This window comes from Limulus polyphemus, unplaced genomic scaffold, assembly GCF_000517525.1.
Source record: "Limulus polyphemus unplaced genomic scaffold, Limulus_polyphemus-2.1.2 Scaffold3499, whole genome shotgun sequence".
NCBI lineage: Eukaryota > Metazoa > Arthropoda > Merostomata > Xiphosura > Limulidae > Limulus > Limulus polyphemus.
This window is the reverse complement of record NW_013669109.1, coordinates 88,633-108,827: the sequence shown is the minus strand read 5'-3', so window position 1 is coordinate 108,827 and position 20,195 is coordinate 88,633. Positions and strand designations below refer to the sequence as shown.

Here is a 20,195-nt window from a genome sequence, read left to right as displayed (position 1 = left end):
TCACTTTAATCCTGTTTTTAACCATCCATATATATCACATAAATGGTTGATTCACTTTCCATGTTGACTCCTGTTTTTAACCATCCATATATATCACATAAATGGTTGATCCACTTTCCATGTTGACTCCTTTCAGTTTGATTCCTGTTACCAATTTGCCATATTTTCTCCTTTTTTCAAATTTTCCATTGTGGATCAAAAAAGTTTGATAGCAAACTAACATTGTTCGTTACCTAAAGTTACCCCCCCTCCCACACACACACACACACACAAAATAAAGGCTTCTAAAAAAAACCTATTTTGTGTTTTTAAATACAGGTATTTTCACAAAATCATAATGTTTTCTGTATTTGTAAGAATAACAAAAGAAACAATTTACTATTACCTGGCCCATCGTTTTTTTTTAATCAAAGGACAACAATTTTTATTAGAAAAATTTTGCAATTATTTTTAGACCATATCTATGCTACATTTTGTCAATCCAAAAATGATGATATTACTCATATGGTTGTAAATTGTTCTTTAAACTGAATCTGAAAGGTGAACATGGAAAGTTGATCACATCTTATTACCACCTATGCTGAATAATTCCTGCAAAACTTATTGTAAAAATATTTTTTTCACTTTCTTTAAACAACAACATATGAACTAAACAGTGACGAAATCACTACAAAGAAGGAAAAAATAGTCATCTTGCTGGCTAAATTCTTATGACAATAATTCGTATTAAATGTTGACAATTTTTTTCTTTGTTATTAAAGGTATTTTTAATAATTTCATTACAAATGTAAGACTTTACTACTTATATTTGAGTATCACTTTTACCTAGAATTGGATTTGGTGTAGTAGAATAAATATGTTGCAACTTCAACAATAAATATTAATAGGAAAAGTTGCCCTCGGCAATAAAAATAATTTTTCAAGTTCTACTTTTAAACATGTCTTTTTTTTTTCTCTTTAGTGAAACATCATTTTATAAAAGCTACTACAGAGAGAACAGTAAAGTATGATACAAGATTAAAGACTACATTAGCCTATGATCAATTATAGATGAAACCTAAACTTTGTTCTAGTAATTTAAGTTTATAATAAAAGATATTATAAAGTTTAAAACAATTTATATTCATACGAATTACAATTTGCTGTCATTTCATTTGTCAGTTTTTGGTACTAAATTTGTAAGATAAACATCAGACTTTATGCAATAGTAATACATTTTTTCTATTCATTTAAAAACAATCCCATACTGAAAGTTTTAAAATCAGCGAAATTATTACGTAGATGAGAAATCATAAAGAAAACAAAACACTAGAATATTTTATTTTTACTTTACAACAAAAACAAAAAAAAAGCAATTTTCAATATTTAGGTGACTAAACACGGTATAATGTTCTGAAAACAAAAAAATCCTAGATTAGAGCATGCAGGATGATTTGTATAAAAAGTCTCCCTACATTTGAAAATTGTAAATTATGTATTCCATTATGTACTTAAAGCCTGTCATTGGTTACTATTATTACTGCAAGTACTGTGCAGGAGTTCAAGGTTATAACTACATGTATTTAACAAATCATCCACCTGGATGAAAAAAAAAGTTATTTTGCACAACTAAACACTAATTTTAGAAATAACTTCTGTTATTTATATCTATTCTATTAATGGTAGTAATGATACTAAGCTATATGGTTTAAAAAAGATTTAAATTAAAATATTTAAGATTTGTTTATAACTAATTTTGACTATTTATATAATATTTATTCACACTCGCTTTATAAGTTTTTTTTATTTATAATATTTTGGTGTGTGTGTATTTTAAACACAACTCAAGTGGTATTAAAACTTTAAAACCCTGATAACCTGAGTGCTTTTGAAAGGTGGACTTTTCTTCTTCAGGGACAAACTGAATCTGAAAGGTCCACCTTGTGAAAGTGCTCGATTTGTAGTGTTTTTATCATTTTATATTAAGACTTCTTGAACCTATGTGTTTTTCCAATATCGTGAATTTAGACATCGTAACCTAAGCTATATTTTTGCACAGTGAAATGAGAAGAGATAAAGTTACTTGGGATTCTCATTTTCACTTATATTAATGAACTGTTAATGTTTTAATAATTTTGTATCCATTTTTTTCATAATTATATATTCTTTAGAAGTAGGGATAGTCTTTCTTTATACTTTTATTTGTTGATTTATCTCTGAACCTTAATTCAGCAGAAAGGACTTATTTAATGGTTATATCAGTTGGTAAAATAGATTTATAATGGAAGGTTTTTTGTCATTGTATACCTTCAAACACATTTCCCATCAAAAATATATTTTACCGGAGAAGAAAGAACTTATGTTAACGGGAGAGAGACATTCATGAAGACATGTACTTGCTTAAAATTCATCCAAAGTCCAGAATGAAATCAAAAGGTTTCTTACTTGTACAAGCAAGCTAAGACTATCCAATGTTAAACCCTCGTACTGTTATTATTCAACAGTAAATGCTATCAGAAACTGAAGCAACAACTATCTTCATGACTCCCCATGAAACTGTTTACCTTTTACCAGTAATTTTCTCTGTGCTGGCAGAAAATTGTATATTTTCAGCCATAAGGTATATATTTTCTAGCCATTAAGAGTCTGGCCTAAATTAATAATAAACTCAAAAATGATGAACCTTTTTTTATGAATTCATAAATAAATAGCACTGCAATTATCTTTTTTAAGACAACATATGACCTATTATAACTTGAAGAGTAATGGAGTTGAAAAGTGGCTGGAATTAGCAGCTAGCTTCGGAAGACGGATGGAAAAGGTCAAGGAAAACACAGTGTGGTTTATGCTTGTCGAAACTTACGATTTTTAAACATAATTTAGTACTGATATAAACAGCTTTCAAAATTAATTAGACTCTTTAATCTACTGTATCAAACCTACACGAAAAGCGATCTCATCTTCAAATCCATCACTCACAAGTTGCCATTTATAGTATCAAAAAACCCACCATTTTCTAACTGTTCATAGAGAGAGTCCAGAATACTGTGCATAACACCCAATAGTTTGTCCATCTGTTCTAACCAAGCAGCAGCATGTATTTTTCCTTGATTTCCTCCACCACCACAAGATGGCAACAGTGCAAAACACATAGCAAGATGCTGGAAACATTTAACATTATTTTAATAGTAGAATCTCAAGAAATAGTCCTTCTTATACAAATAACAAATAATTAAACTACTTTAGTAATAGTAATAGTTTAGCAGTCTTTTGTTATAAAAATATTTTAATCTCCCAGAACTTTTTATGTCTATCTCTTGGATATAAAAACAATTTTTGAATAATATTACATATGATTGTGGTAAAATAAAACAATAAGATATAAACATACAGTTTTAGTCAATCAATTAAAATTTTACCAAAGAAACTTTTACTTTACGTCAATAAACTAAGGTATTTGTAACAGGAACACTAGAGCAATTCTTTTAAGTTAATAATTTACAGCTTTTGGATTAATGGCAATATGAATAAAATGGTACAAGTTCTTCAAATACCTATAGAATGATAGGTTTTTTTTTGTGGGTGTAAAACACTTAATACACCAGTTTGATAATGGCAATATGTCATGCAAAGCATCAAAGTTTGAAAAAAAATCTCAAGAATTCTTAAGATTTATTTTAAAGTACTTATTTATTTATTTTTATTAATTTTCACATATTTTTATTTGTTTTAGAACTATTGGTGTGAGTCCAACTGAGATTTCAGTGAAGTAAATTTTTTAGATGAAATTTTAACCTAAGTTACATATTTTTTATTTACAATATTGTTGTTTTTCTTGTGTAAGGGAAATATTTATATAAAAAACACATACTTGTGAAATATTTAAAATATATATATATATATATGTTGGTTATTAACTTAGTCATGAACTATACATTTTACGCACACTTGGGGATACAATAAAATAATACTGATGATTGTAAAAATAATTTCTTTGTCAGTGGTGCTTTTGATGTTATGCATTTGTATAAACTCTACACAAGTATCCCCAAATCTTTAAACTAACTCCCTCTCACTATAAATATGTTACTGTGACCCGTATGACCACAAAATGTCACATCAACAAAATTCACGAACAGTAGTCTCAAAACTGTCTTAATATCACCATTTAATTATTAGATCGAGATAGGATTTCATATAGAAACCTTTAAATGAGGCCTAGAACTTATTTGTGTCAAAACATCGTACCAAATACAATATACTGTACAATTTTTCCATTAGAATTACAAAATCACAGTTGTAAATGTTAAAAACAAGACATTTTCAGAGGTGAACAATGTGTAGAATTAGGAAATGAGAAAACATAAATGACATATAACAACAATTTTTATGAAATTATGGGAGGAAGTTTATGAATTTTCTAGGCCTAGATATTGTGGGAATGAGGCTAATATGTTTGTTATAAAAGAAAATTTTACAAGGCTGTTTTGAACAAACTTAAAATAAGAAATAAATTCTTCAAATTATTATATTTTAATGCTCTTTATAACTAAAGAAAGTAATGAAATCTCTGATAAAATGTAAATTCTCTAAAGGTATTAAAAGTTGCCTTTTTTGAATATCTAACTCCTAAGTACTGGTTGTAAATATATGAGCCAACACAATACAGATAAACCTTGAATAATATTTAAAACAAAGATAGAGTTCGCTATTTAACTATTTTTTTGTCAATCCTCTTGCAATGGGTAGGTCAAAGTGCACATGTCATGACCTTTTACAGAGTTACATTCAAATTTAATTAAACTACTTTATCATCACTGTATACAAAAACTTTGCATAAAATATAGTTCATGAATCAAATTTTAACATACAACTTTTAATTTCTTAATTTGAGAAGGAAATATTTTAAATAATCCTCATTATTTGCTTTGTGCGTGTTAATATTCTGTATTCTTAGGTGCATTAATTAAGTAAATAATAATTATTTAGTACACTAGTACTATTAGTATAAAAATATAGGCCTAAATTTCATTAGCAACTGACAGCAAAAAAGCAAGAGGTCAGAGGTAAATGATATTTCTTGTTTTTCATGCATGTTCATTATTATTACGAAAGTAATTAAAACGTAAAAATTAGCAACTTATTAGGTCAAATAAGGATAGATTAGGTAAGATCATGAAAAACATAAATAATAAATCTTCTTGAGATATGCTAGCAAGCAGATTGTACATTATGTAATTCGATATGGTAACTTGAGCTACATGTTCACCAAGTGATTTACAACATGTGTGGAAGGATTATTAATTAGACATGGGTCAAAGGGCGATAAAAAATTGTAATATCCAAATCTGCATTCATTCTAGAAAGAAAAATGGGTAATTTAGGTTTATTTTGGATTTTTTATGGTGGTTACAAGGTTGGTCATATTGACCAAATGCATATAGAGTTTGGGTAGAGAAAATAGTAGTTAAAATATAAAGTTTTACAATAAAAAAACGTTTGATATTTATTTAAGACGTTTTAGAGATTATGCAAATGAAATTTGACAATTTTCAGATGAAGAAGTGTTTTTTAAACTTAACATGAAAATCACTTTGCACTCAAACCAATCTACACTGACTCCACATATTCACAGACAAATTTTTTAATTTTGTGTAAAAAAAAAATGTGTAATGTTTATTGAAAGCTTATCTAGTTTCGTGAAGATACACCGAACACATTAAAATTTATAGTATGAAAGCTCTGATGGTTACTTTGGGGTTATGAATTTGGCCATATCGACCATGCCAAAAGTGAGAGGGTTGTGTCGGGTCTCAACAAATATTTTCATATCTAGGAGCCAGCCCAAAAACTTGAGAGCCAGGTGTGCCTAACCCAAGCTTCACTACTGTTTGTACCAGGAAACGAGGGCTACGTATATTTATTTACTTTCACAAGAACAAGTGCATGTTAACAATCACATGATATCAACAGCCACTTGATAGTATTGCTTGAACTTACTGCCTTTGGTCCCATCTGAGTATAAACACACTTGCTGACTGATTGAATTGAGAAAGAAGAAAAACAAAATGGCACAAAATTATTAATGTGTTGTGCAACCGCAGTACTTCATTCCTGAAAAAACATGAAGTGTTGAACCTGCCATTAAACTCCTGTAAACTAAGTTTGATTTAGGACTCAAAGTATGCAAAAATAGTTTCAGACTTTCAAGAGTTCAGAACTCTTCTAGGTTCGAGTTCTAATTAACACAGCCCTACACATGAATAAAATGGGAGAAAATACCAGGCAGTACGATGAAATTTTTAATCACCATGGTTAACCTGGTGCCCGGGATTTGTCGAGGCCTGGGTTAAGTAATCCCAATAGCACGTCTAGGAACACATTAGCATTTGATAATTCAGGATATAGGATATCAATCGTTACTGACTTGGATGGATTGCTCAGGGCTGATATAGCTTGAAACTATCATTTTTTACTTATAATTTGGTTATTCGATAGAGCTAATATTACACGCACACATGCTTCCTACAAGTTTAAATAGCTTGCTTCTTAGAACTGCCTAGTGTTACTTAAACAGATTACAAAAAATACAATCATGTTATACTAATGAAAGTCCTTTTAAAGTGAGTGGTACACACAATTTTTTAATTTAACTACCTCGAAAAAGCACGGACAAAATATCTGTTCTTTATATTACATAGGCTTAATGACTTGACTTGTACAAACGAGATCTGTGCGATGATCAATATTGATCAATGTTGGATTATCCCATGAAATCCATTAACTTACCTCAGGTGATCTGAACTTCCATTTGTCAAAGTGAGTCAACAGAAACAGTTCAATACGATTCTGAAAACAATTAAGAACCAATAAAGGCAATCATAATAGAAGTTATCAAAGAACAAATACACGTAAACCTTCAGATGACATAAAATATTTTCAAGTGAGTGTCGCTATGTACTAAAGTGTGATAATCGATACTTATAAGTCAGAGTTACAAAACAAACACTGAAATCACTGCTGACTAGTGCTACTTCTACCATTAGAACTCATCTTACAATTAAACAGTAAAAAAAGAGAAAGAGTTGACAGTCTATTAAACAAGTAAACAAAACTGATCTGACAATTTTTTTCCTAGCAATCCTTTTAAGCCATCATACTTACTGCCGAGCCCCCCGGGAGACAATCATGATGCATACAAGTTCTTAGATTTTATTTTTTCCTTACAGACATATATTTTATAACTTGTAAGTACTTTCAGTGAAATAATTTAAAAAAATATTAATATTGTACAACAACTAAATACGCACACATGTTATTTTCTCATTAAATATTTTCTACATAACACAATATGGTAATGACAACAACAAAAATGGAGACTAAAATCTGGAATAACAATGTCCTTAGGTTCACATCATTACATACAACAGAATACTTACTACAAAAGAATAAGTGGAATTCTATCTATGAAAAACACACAAGCATGTGCAGTACCGAGATGGTGGTAACACCATGCAACAAGTGTGAAATATACTAAACTAAGTTCAAAAACTCACCTTAAACTGACCACATGGGCCAGGAAATTTCAGCATACAGTGTGATAAGCACATCATCAAGTCATCTAGCATCTGCAGATTGTAAACATATAAATAATGGTTAGAACAGAAACCATGTTTACACAGTTTTAGAACATGCTAGTTATTTGCCACATCTAATTACATCATAAAACTGGTTGAAGTACAAGTATAATCTTATTATAATGGACACAGCATCTATGTATGCAACCAAATCTCCTGCACCATCTATTGAATGGCACCAAAAACAAAAATCCATAAAAAATTTCACACTTTGGGTATTCAAGATTTGGACTATTAGAAAAATAACTGTGGTATGTACAAAAACCATTTCTTTATAATAGAACACAGTTTAAATTAAAAGTACTCTCCTCACAACAAGAACGTGACTTTCACTAGGACTGTACGTGAGGGTTTGATCATATTGTTATTGATATAATTTTTAAATGTAGTACTGAAAAAGTGGAGTTCTTAAAAAACTATTATTTTTCAATAAACGGTACCATTTTTGATATATAAAAACATTACAGTTTATATCAGTAAAATATATGAACATTTTGAGCTCTGTACATCAAATAATTTTGATGCAATGAGTTACGTATAACTAAAGAGCACAATCTGAACACTCTTCCTGTGCAGTACTTCCCAGAAGTCCAGTTTTTCTCAATTTCTTCAATTAGGTATGAATACTACGATTAGTAATTACTAGCACAAAGAGCTTCTCGTAGCATGGTGTTTCTGGTGGTACTAATTAATTTAGCTAAATAGAGGATAACATCAAGCACATGACATGGCCACAGAATGTTAGGAGTTCCCACAATTCATAAGACTACATCTTTGAGAGTCACTTAGCTGATCTTAAGAGTACTTGTTAGTTCTCCTGCAAACATTAGCAACAAGTTAAAAAATCTCAGAAAGTAATGAAATTAAACTGATATATTATTGGTGTTACATTTTCATTTCAAAATCAACATCAAATGGATGATAAAAAAAATTAATGTCACTTTAAATCCACAGATACAAATCAGCAGCTATGTTAAATGTTACAATTGTTACATATCGTTAAAATTACTTGCAACAATTTACTAAACTCATCATGTTTAAATCTTTTGGATAGGGTACGGCCGACAGAAAATTTGCTGGAGACACTAATATATGTAGAGTTAAACATGAAAAAAAAAATTTAGGAATTTTAGGGTACAATTATGAATTGTAAATTACATGTACTTGATAAGGAAATAAAAATAATAGTATTTTGTACGGTTAACAGAAGTTCTTGCATTGTTTTGCATACAGAAACTGACTAACTGCATTAACATTTTTGTGTTGATTTTTTATTATGTACCGCTAAGCAAGTTTTGTTTTCAGGCCTTTAGCAATAGTAAAAATATCTTTATAGTAAATTAGCACAAATATATATTTTTCATTGAAATACGTCGTAAAATATTACCTCTTCTGGTGATGGTGTATGGGTTAGTGTTTCCACAAGAGATGGTATAATTCTTCCTGCTGCTTCCCGCCAAAGCTCGGGAAATGAAGGCAAATGTTCTAACACTCTTGACAGTATAGAACATGCTAGATGCTTGGGTTCTATGCAATTATTCTAAACATAGATTAAAAATAACAATAACAATTACTTGTTTTGTAAAATATGTAGAAATAATAACAAAACTGTTTCAGCTGTCTTAAAAAAAAATATATATATGTATATATAATACATGGGTGAAATGGTAATTCTTTAAAGCAACATTTTATTTCAAAAAAACTTATACAACACAACACAAGAATTTGTATAACCAGAATTACATGCATAAAAATTGGGGATTGTTTCCACTAAAAGTCCTTCTTCAGACCTAACATGACTGTTTGTGGTTAAAAAAAAAATATGTAAAGGAAATGTTGTAAAATGTGATATTTAGATAATTATATCTAGGGATTCTGATTATCTGGTTTTACTTAAGTTAATCCGATTTCACAAGATAACACGCTTTTCCCAATTAACATGAATTCTGACTATGTAGTTTGTCAAATTTTAAGTCACACTCAAGTCACTGATAGCACTGAGTACAAGGTTTTATCTAAGCTTAATCAGACTGTACTATATATAAACAGATTGTTGTTACTGCTGTCAGGTCTACAAGATAACTATCTAAGACAGACTAATACACACTTATCACATATTTTTCATACCAAAAGTATTATTTGAACAGATTCTAAAGAGTTTTGTTAACTGTGTTATAATAGGAGGTACTTATTTATCTTTCCCTTTAAAGCTGAACTAATAATTAGTGTAGCAAAAAGTTTTAAAACTTTAGTTACACATAGAGCTGGGCAGTTAGTAATAGTTGCTAATTGATTAATCAATGGGCTCAATACTCATAATTGATTACATTTCATTAATATGCCTTCTACAACCCACAGAAGCATTGTTTGTATTTCAAATATGCAATAATCTCATATTGATCTTCTGTGAATCAAATAAATTGATAACTAAATAATAAAAACATGTTTTACTTTCATGATAGGTTAATAATGTCTTTATTTCAAACACACATCAAAATTACAAATAATTAAGTAGCCAGGTAGTCTATTTATGCACGTTTCAATAGGATAAACATATAAATGATATTCAACACAGATTTTGAGTCATTACAACATTTTGCAATTGTCTACCATATTCACTAAATGGTAAAATTAACCTATCTGATATTTAATGAACAAATTTATTTGGTGAACATAATAAAAAAAAACCCTCATGTTTACAAACATTGCAATTCAATAAAACCATACTATATCTATTAAAAGGTAAAAACCACTATAATTTTAAACCAAGAACCAAACATCAATCTCCTGTCATTTGACATTTTTTGCTTTGTACTGTACGTGTATTCCTAAGTCTAGATATGCTACTTAAACCTGATGATGACAAAACCTTCTCCAAATGTTGTACATTTGTTACTGTATTACCCATTCAACCCGACCCTATAAGTTAATTTATCTCAAGCTATCTGATGTCTTTTCATTGAAGGCAATTACTGTAGCTTTTAAACAGATATAATTTAACACACAAATACTCTCACAACCCACAATGAAAGGAATGTTTACAGAAACTATCAAAAACTGTATATTTACTCTATTAATACGTGATATCTAATTCTTGTTCTATCCAATCATATATATATATTTCTTTATAGCTGTTTTCAAAGCTGTGTTTTATTAGTAAATGATTAAACTAATTGATATGACATTATATTCCAAGATTTCAACCACGGCCTGCATAAAAAAAGGGATATACTTGAAAGGCAAGAAATAAATAATATGTTTTCAAGGAGTGATAAGTTCTTAATAAGGTTAGTTTTATGGAATGGGCATAAAAGTTATAAAAAAAAATGACAGGTAGGTTGTTTTGTTTACAGGCAAAATTATTAACTATTTTCTTTATTAATTACACTAAATAAGTGTTTTAAAATATTTTAAATTCTTAGAACTAACATATAAACTTGCCTTCAAAATTTGTGGTGAAAATATATATGAAAACCTAGAAGAAATACTGTCTCCATGTACAATAATTTAAGAATAATTCATTTTGTTCACCTTAACCTGTTCACTGTGGCTAGGACGTATATTTCCCAATGTTCCCACTCCCTCACACAGTGACTGCAACAAATGTTTCCCCATTTTCGACATTATTATCGCCTTCCTATGCTGGGTCCAGGTTCATTATCTTGACTATCATCAATAGATGGAGAGCTAGCATCCTTTTGTCTTATTGCCTCTTCATCGTCACATATTTGAACACCACCTGATACACTTTCACTATCTTCTAAGCTATCCGAGTCAAGTGCATCGAGCATATTTACATAGTAATTAGGGTTACTACTTGCCACTCTAGCGATGCGGGCATGGTCAGCACGCAGTTATTCTACATTCGGCTTAGACATCTTGTTGGTTACTAAAGGCCCGAGTGGAAAACATTGAGGGAAACTATATATCAACATTAGGTGGGATGCCAATAAATACTTTCCAACTAATTTTACTCCCATACGTCATGAGCAGCATTTTTGAATGACAATAGGAAACATTTGTCCCAGTGGCAGTCTGAGGGGGTGGGAGCACTGGGAAATATACTTCCTAGCCGTAGTAAAAGGTTAAACTGTCATACATGAAAATATATCATACATGCAAAATTGTAAAAAACCTGTGACAACCTGAAAATAATATGATAAAAAGCATTCCATGGGTTTCTCCCTGCAATTTCTATAAGACAACTATACTAAAACTAGTGAATTTTTCTTGATAAAAATAAATAACTTACTTTGTGCCATTTCCAAAAAATACATTTCTATACAAAGTTAATAATTATCACACTAAAATATCATCAATAATGTATTTAAAAAATGAATAATTTTGGTTATAGGCCTATATCATCTATAAGTTAGTTGAATACTTATTTTATTGTTAAAAATAAAATTACTTTTCAAAATGTGCAAAAATCAATACATAATATTTGATGAATAATACCGATGTCCATAAAAAAATTAAAATAGAGAAATGTCAAAGCTTGCAAGATGGAGTACTTACATTAAACATTTTTCAAATGTGATTCATGTGTGTTTCAAATTCTTTTAAAAGTAAGAGATCCATTCTTTGAGAAACTGTTACTCAAAAATAGAGATGATCCAAGATGTTGTAGTAGATGGGAGTAATGGTTCCATCATGACCTCTACTAGCACTACTGATACATTTATTATTTTCATTGTTTTTCTACTTATAACTACACAATTCTTGTGACTTTAGTAATAAAATCAATTACAAAGCCCACAAGTAGCTTTGCAATAACAAAGATTCAGTGGCAATGAGAATCAAACCCAAAACTCTCAAATCATGAAACTTAACAACAAACAAACATAATGGCAAATACTTCAATTAATTGGATATTCCAAATGATCAAAAACCTTATGTTTGATTAGTTGATTATTTTTGTGATGATTGATTTAATCATAATTTCTATTAACTGATTATTTTTGTGACCTTAATCAATTAATTCATTAGTTTATGGGAGACTAATCAACATAATCACTCAGCTCTATTTACAGATTTGATATTCTTTAAACATTCATATTTTCCCTGAATGATTGTAAACATATGCATTATATTTCTTACAGTAGGGTTGAATTTAAAGAAAAAACACTTCAAATCTGATAAAGAGACATATTACATAGAAAACTTCATCAATTGGTGCTAGTGCTCTAATTTATATATATAGGTACAACTGTATTCTTCGAATATATAAAAATAATTCTAATGGATTGGCTATAATTACCTTTAAAATAAGTGACAGAGAATGAGCCCATGATAGGCTGTTTTCCATAAAAACTTCCGACGAGCATTGTCCAAGAAATTTCTGAAGTAATAGTAATCCATGAGTCCTAACAATGATGATGAAAAAGTTATTAATTCTGAATGTATCAATCTAAAAATCTATGAGATGAAAAAAAGACAAAAACCCTTCTAAGTTTAAAATACTCAGGCAAATCACAAAAAGTTTAGAATATTACAATAAACTATAGTTTAGATATTATTAAAATCTCCCAATCAGAGCTAAAATAGTTGGGTTTCACTTAGGGTTTGTTTTGGTTCTAATTTTAGTTTCACCTATGTCAAAGGATGAATGTTTCCAATGTGGTCAAATACTACCCGATGATCACATGTTATAACCTTAAGATGCATAGGAGGGGTTTCTTGGACACAGTTGTAAGATAGTGAATTCTACTTTTATTTTGTTATGGTTTTGTTTACCATTTATTTATTTATCACTTCTATCATTTATTTTAATTTACATTAAAGTGCTAATCCACTTTCTATCTAGAACATGTCAATTTTGATGTATGTAAGTGTGTATTATGAAACTAAAACAAGCTACCTATAGCGAATTAAGTTTTATATTATTCTGGTTTCTTTTTGCTAATCCTTTTGATATTTATTTAAATTAAACACACTGAGATTTATGTTGTATTGTTTATTAACATTTGTACCTTATCCTGATCAGACATGGGTTTACTAATTGCTAGTTGTAAGTGATAACATTTATTTTCTAGTTGTTTGAATGTTGTTTTTTTATTTCTGTTGTTATATTTAATACAATGTTTTTGTTTAACCCTGGATACATTGTGGCATTTCATTTAGTCTGTTACAGAATCACCAGGTTTTTTCTTTGCCAATTGTATATTTCTTTAGTTATCCCATTCTTGTTTTCTGTTAGGATCCATTAATTATCTCCAAACAATATCTAGTCAAGCTCAATTCTAGAAATTAAATACCCTGCATTTAATAGTTAATTTACAAAATTGAAAGAAGCATAAAAGAGCATACATTCTTGTATATTTAAACAGACATCCTAGGTTTTTGTCAGTTGTTTACATTTAATAAATATACTATGTTTATTACAAATAAATTATTTTTGCTTATCATTTCCCATGTAATATAATGAAGGGTTTGTAGGACCCATTACTATGCATTTGTGTGTATTTTTTTACCCATGCATCCTTGGGTTAAGCAGACAATTCTCTATGAGCAACGAAAGCAAGAAAGAAAATTAGTAGGGAAAAAGTTTTTTTAACGCATAATGGGAGTGTTTTCTTTTTATTGGTATTTCACTACATGTTTTTCTTTTCTTCTCAATTAATGTGAGCGACACCTAAGATACAAAGAGGTGCAAGCACCTATTGTCTCTGCTTAATTAATAATGGAAAGTGTGCACTTGAAAAGATAGGAAATAAGTTCGTATAACTCACTTATAATTCTTGAAGACAATAAATAACAGTGTGTTATCTTCTTAAGAAAATAGTAATCACTACAATTAATCAGCAGCACGTTTGAACATAAATTAGTCTTTTATTGTTTTGTTTGAACATCCAGTGAAAACTAGTTCTAAAATCTTCTGGAAACCAATATCTACCACTGATTCTGTTCTCACAGATTCAATTCACAGAATGTAGAAGGTACTGATGTTTTCTGAATCTTTATATGTATGCAGTAACAAAAGTGATGCATACGTCTGCATTAGTTTATACAAATTAATTTTAAAGTGTTAACTTTCAACCTGACTCATTATCTCTCTTTTTTTTTTCTCTCCCTTTCTCAAAGTCTGATGTTTTGCTGTAAAATTAATTTAATTTAAAATCAATACATAAAAAATAAAAATTAAGTTACTACTGTTTCTGCAAAGGAAGTAATTTTCATAAAGCTTGTTATTTGAGGGCCTTATCTTTGAATGTTTTGGTTAAACATGGATAATTTAAGTTACCTAAACAACTGTTGTTTCATGTCTGTTTTTTTTTTACAGTAACATTAATTTATTGAAAAAAATTTGATAGTTGACATGTTTATGGAAATGACCAGCATCCTATAAATGTCGAGACTTTCAAAATAAAAGCTACTCAATCGATCTGAGAATTGGTGTATTTACTATTTTCGATTTTTCTACTTCAATAATTATATATTTTTGTTTTAGAAAGCATTGTGCAACATTTTATGCCAAATTACCAGTGTCACTTGTAAACTTCTTCAAGTTTTGTTGTTGTACTTTTAATGATTAAAGAGCATGTTGTCAAATTCTTCTGTAATGATCTGAAGCTGTAATATCATCGATAAAAATGGCCCAGTTTTTGTCATCTTCATTTCTTTCTTGATTTTAGTTCATTGTTTAATTAATAACTAGTTTCACGTTTATAGTGTCAATAAGCTGTTGCAGATTTATATTTCTTTCTTTCTTCTTTTTATCTACATTATGTTTGGTTGTTTTACTTTCCAAGATCTGCTGCAACTACATTTGTGGGCTTTATTAATCAGGCAGCTTTTCTGTATGTTTTTTAAACAAGGTTTTCAAGATGTAATCGGTCTTCTCAAATCTTACTAGGTGCAAAATACTTCATGAATCATTTTGGTGTGTAAGGGAGAATGGGTTCAGAGGCTATCACTCTCATCATTAAATGCTCAGTCACTACTGCAAGGTTCAATTTTGATTTTTAAACAGGTGTTCTTAATTTTATAGTACTTTTAGCTTGTACAAAATAATATCTGTTATTTGATCAAACTTCTTGTTACCCAACGGTAGCTAACATGTTTTAAGTTAAAACTGAATTATCTTATAGAATGTACACGAGAGTAAAAAAAATTGGGCTGTTTTAACAACATGCAGTTACAAAATAAAAAATACCATTACCTTAATTAATCTCATCTTCATTGTTTAAGACTCAGTATATATAAAACAAAACAATAACTGACATATTGAGATAATCAAAACACTTATTAATAGTAAAAAAATAATTTACCACAGAAATGTTTACAACAACTGTCACTGTCAAAATCAAATGACTGAATATATAAACAACATGACACCTCACATTACTGGCCGTCAATGTAATTCAAAATTCTAATTACTCACTAAAGTTATATTTTTTATACAAATGTTAATGCCGTATCCTTAAAGACTCAAATTTCCCATTTTCAAAACATTTTAACTTGAGAAATGCTGCAAGGTCCATTTTTTACCTTTTTTCAGGAGTTTTTAGATTCTCCTTGATTTCCTTGGTAACATTTTCAATGTTCTTAGAACTCTAATATGAAACAAAAATTAAACATCATTTTTCAGTAAAAGGAAAAAGCAATAATATTAACTATAGCAACATGTACGTAATGTATATTTAAAAAAAAAAGGGTTCATTCCTTTGTAACTGCATAAAATTTGTATAAACTACAGAACATGTGCAAGTTAAAGTAACATCCAACATCTGATGCTAAAACAATATTATTTTCTCTCTTGAGATTGATCATTAAAAACTTTTCAAGGAAGTCACAACTCATAAATATTGATAGTAACTTATAGAAAAGGATTCAGAGGAGAGATAATAAGATGATAATAATAAGTTATCTTATAGGGATAGGCTAATGCCTCTGAACTTATTTTCTCTTGAGAAAATGACAGGTAAGATGTGATCTTCTTCAAGTTCACAAGATTATCGAGGGGATTGATTAAAAAAAAGGCCTCTATTTATTTGTGCTATATTCTAAGATAGTAAGATGATAGGCCAAAAGTTTATGATCTGGAAAAGACAACTTCGGTTCCAATTAAGATAGTTATGTATTTCTACGACTGATGAACTTATTGAATGAGTTGCCATTTGTAATAGTAAAGGGCAACACTTTACAGGAACTTAAAAGGGGAATTGATAATTTTCTGAAAAGTAAAGGGTGGGTGTGCAAAGATAGCTTTGAAGAACCAAATGATCCTTGCTGTCTGTAGGTTACATTAGATGTTCCTAACAATTGTAAATCTTACTTTCAGGAAGTGTTATAAAAACTATACTATAAAGCTCTTACCTCTGTCACCCAGATATTTCACTGTCTTCCAGTTTCACAAAATCTTTGAAACTAAACAGTTCTAGCAATGTGAATGTTCTCTTATGGTGTATGTTGGTAATGATTTCAACTAAGTGTAATTTTATAGCTGCTACATGCTAAACAGGATGTTCAATTGGGATACAATGTAAAAGAAATAACTACTCTAACTGGAAGTATGTACTTTGTGATTGTGATATTTCATGATCATGTTTAAGAAAAATAACTTAATTTTTAAGTAACTACAGTAACAATTTTGTAAATAATTTGTTTATGTTCTGATATTTTCAAAATAGATTAAGATTAACAGATGCCTGTTGAAACAATTCAATGGTAATTTTCCGAAATATACCGAGGAATAAATATAAAATGTTCAGTCAATCCAATCTCTTGGATTAGAATGTATATGCAATATGATTGTCTAGTAGGCCATTTACAAACATCTTTTGTATTCCATGTGTTATTTCAATAAGGAAAATTGTATTGCAATTGTTTTTAACAAAGGAAACTGACTGTAATGCATTGTTGGTAAAAATGTTTGCTGTTTTCTTAAGGGCTAAATTTACCTTACTGCAAAAATTCACGTTTAATTAAAATCATCATTAATTTCAGACACCTAGCCTACTGGCTGTGAAGCCCACTGGTTAAAAGTTAAATGATAAATCACCTAAAAAAAGGTAGGCACTAATATTTTATTTTTAGCAAACTAAAGGAAGCTGAGACTAAGAGTAAGACTGAACTTTTAATAATAAGACTTACGTTTAACCTTAAGTTAATTAAGTAGTAATAACACTAACTGTATCGTGTAAGTCAGTATGGAGTTGGACAATTGTTTACTGTTCTTCCTGAGTTACTGTTACTACGTTAAGGCTTAGTGTAAATATGCAATAATTTGCAGTACTTCGACTCGAAGTTTGAGCTAACTTAGTGCACGATACAAATAACTTTCAAATTAAAAACTAACTTTTACTTTCACTATCTTCTCGATACATTAAATATTGAACTGACCAACTACTTAAATAACAATTTTAAATAGTTTACTAATTTAGTAATTACTAATACCATGGTAAAACATACTTGTCCAGAAAAACTTTGAAACGTGTCTACTGCTTCAAGGTACTGATATTTTAGATCCAAAGAATATGTTTCGCTGCTTGAAATGACGTCAAATAACCCCAACATAATGAATAAGGTTATTTTCAAACAATAGTTATTCTTTATAATGTTTTAATGTTAGTAATAATTCGCCATTCTATCCGACGCTTCGCGGTGTGGTGTTACACTAGCGCCACCCTCACTTGATAAGTAATATTGAATTTTTAACTTACACCTATTACAAGCCAATGCTTTTGTTTTCCAAACCTTAACAGTTTTGTATATTTATTATATGTACTTATTCTGTAGCTTTCACAGAGTTTATTAAAGCAGTATGACACATATATGAATTAATTTGAAAATAATAAAATATATGAATTATCTATCAAGCCTAATATAATTTGTTGTAGACAACGGTTTTGGTTAGCATTCCATCTTATAATATTAATAAACTTAAGGTATTTTTGAGTTTGGTTGTTGTTAAGCGCAAAACTACACAATGGGCTACCTGTATTTTGCCCAATACGGTTACTGAAACTTGATTTTTAAATAAACATAAATTCTGAACGCAAGTAGTCCGAACATCCCAATAAAAAGTTTTAAAAACTGTTAAAACAAAATTTACCTTAGTAAAGACACTTCGTATGTATTGGTGAATCTGAAATTAACTTTAAGTTAATTACTACAGCACATTTTAAAAATTAGTTATTAGAGATGAAATGTTCATAACAGTTATAGCAAGCAATCTTGCTATAACAAAGGTTTTGGGTCATAATCCCATAACAATATTCCATAGACAATAATTTTGAACTACATTTTAAAGCACGAATTTATTCGTCAAGTTTTTAAAGTTTAAATTACACTAAGGATTTAACTCACTTTGAAGGGGCCCGACATGGCCAGGTGGATAAGGCGCTCGACTCGCAATCTGAGGGTCGCGGTTTCGAATCCCCGTCCCACCATACATGCTCGCCCTTTCAGCCGTGGGGGCGTTATAATGTAACGGTCAATCCCACTATTCGTTGGTAAAAGAGTAGCCCAAGAGTTGGCGGTGGATGGTGATGACTAGTTGCCTTCCCTCTAGTCTTACACTGCTAAATTAGAGACGGGTAGCGCAGATAGCCCTCGTGTAGCTTTGCGCGAAATTCAAAAACAAACAAACTCACTTTGAAAAATTACGACACATGATTTATTTTCTGAAGCTTTTTGTATTATGTTTAACCTAACATTTGTGGTATTCTCAGGTGAACTGGTTTCCGTGCAAGTATTAAACAGACCCACTTCATAACTATAGGTTTGAATAGGAAATTTGTGAGTAATCTGAATCTGTTAACTCTACTGAAGTTTATGTTGCATGAGAAATCAACATGTTGGACACATATGATAGACAGTGAAAACAATTTTTTTCTTCAAAATTACAATAACTACAACACCAACAAAAACAATGTGGGTGTACCAACTTAGACAAGTAGACGATCACCCCTACCAGATCAATGAAAAATATAATTATCTTTCTGTCTCTCAAGATGAATCTCTGTTGAACTATTCATGATGAAAACCAAATAGAATTCCAAGAAACTGAAGCTCGGTACTGTTACAGAAAACATCGGTTTCTTTATGTTTGTAATAGTATGACATGTGATTGGCCATTCTTTTACAGCATTTTTTAGCTAAAACATATAGATATCACCCACTCAGCTAGCAAAGTCGTCGACTCTTTCACCCTGGATGCATCACAATATCTACTAAGGCAGAATGAATATTATCTAATATAGAGAACCACAAAAAGGCAACTAGAACAAGGCCATTTCAATAGCTTTCTGGTCAGACTTTTTATGCAAAACTAAATATAAACAAATTATATTGTTACGACAGCGGAAGTCACGTGACGCTGGTAACACGTGATGCGTTTCTAGAAGGATCGGGGAATATCACGAATAATCCAGTATTTGCTAGACGCCCTCTATTCCTGTATATAAGTGCGCCAGATAAAGCGAGACAATTTAATCGGAACTGGAATAGCAGACAGAGAGATTGAAGATATAGACAGATAATCGAGTCAAGCGTGGTAGTGACCGTAAGTAAAGTGTGTAAATCATTGTGAATTATAGCGTGTGTTTAAGTTAAAGTGACTGTGGAAATTAAGTG

The 20,195-nt window shown here is 30.0% G+C and overlaps 1 protein-coding gene across 2 annotated transcripts; it reads right to left on the bottom strand.

Moving 5' to 3' along the window:
* Positions 1-2,939: 2,939 nt before the first annotated feature.
* On the bottom strand, positions 2,940-18,228 carry LOC106469458 (proline-, glutamic acid- and leucine-rich protein 1-like). Of its 2 annotated transcripts, none has more exons than XM_022397991.1 (7): positions 18,030-18,228; positions 16,107-16,171; positions 12,877-12,982; positions 9,004-9,156; positions 7,536-7,607; positions 6,769-6,828; positions 2,940-3,140 (listed from the first exon to the last, which is right to left on the bottom strand). In XM_022397991.1, the coding sequence occupies exons 1-7, from the start codon at positions 18,132-18,134 to the stop codon at positions 2,955-2,957; spliced, it is 747 nt and encodes a 248-aa protein (XP_022253699.1). In that variant the 5' UTR covers positions 18,135-18,228; the 3' UTR covers positions 2,940-2,954. The 2 variants fall into 2 exon arrangements, with proteins under 2 accessions (XP_022253699.1, XP_022253698.1); XM_022397990.1 differs by having other exon boundaries at positions 18,015-18,216.
* Positions 18,229-20,195: the final 1,967 nt, after the last annotated feature.

Bases quoted from the DNA above. Each gene is read 5' to 3' on its own strand.
- LOC106469458 (XM_022397990.1), bottom strand. From the start codon at position 18,134: ATGTTGGGGTTATTTGACGTCATTTCAAGCAGCGAAACATATTCTTTG. The intron at 16,172-18,014 runs GTATTAGTAATT...GTTTCATATTAG, and splicing joins GACAAGTATGTTTTACCATG to AGTTCTAAGAACATTGAAAA. The intron at 12,983-16,106 runs GTAAAAAATGGA...CATCATTGTTAG, and splicing joins CTAAAAACTCCTGAAAAAAG to GACTCATGGATTACTATTAC.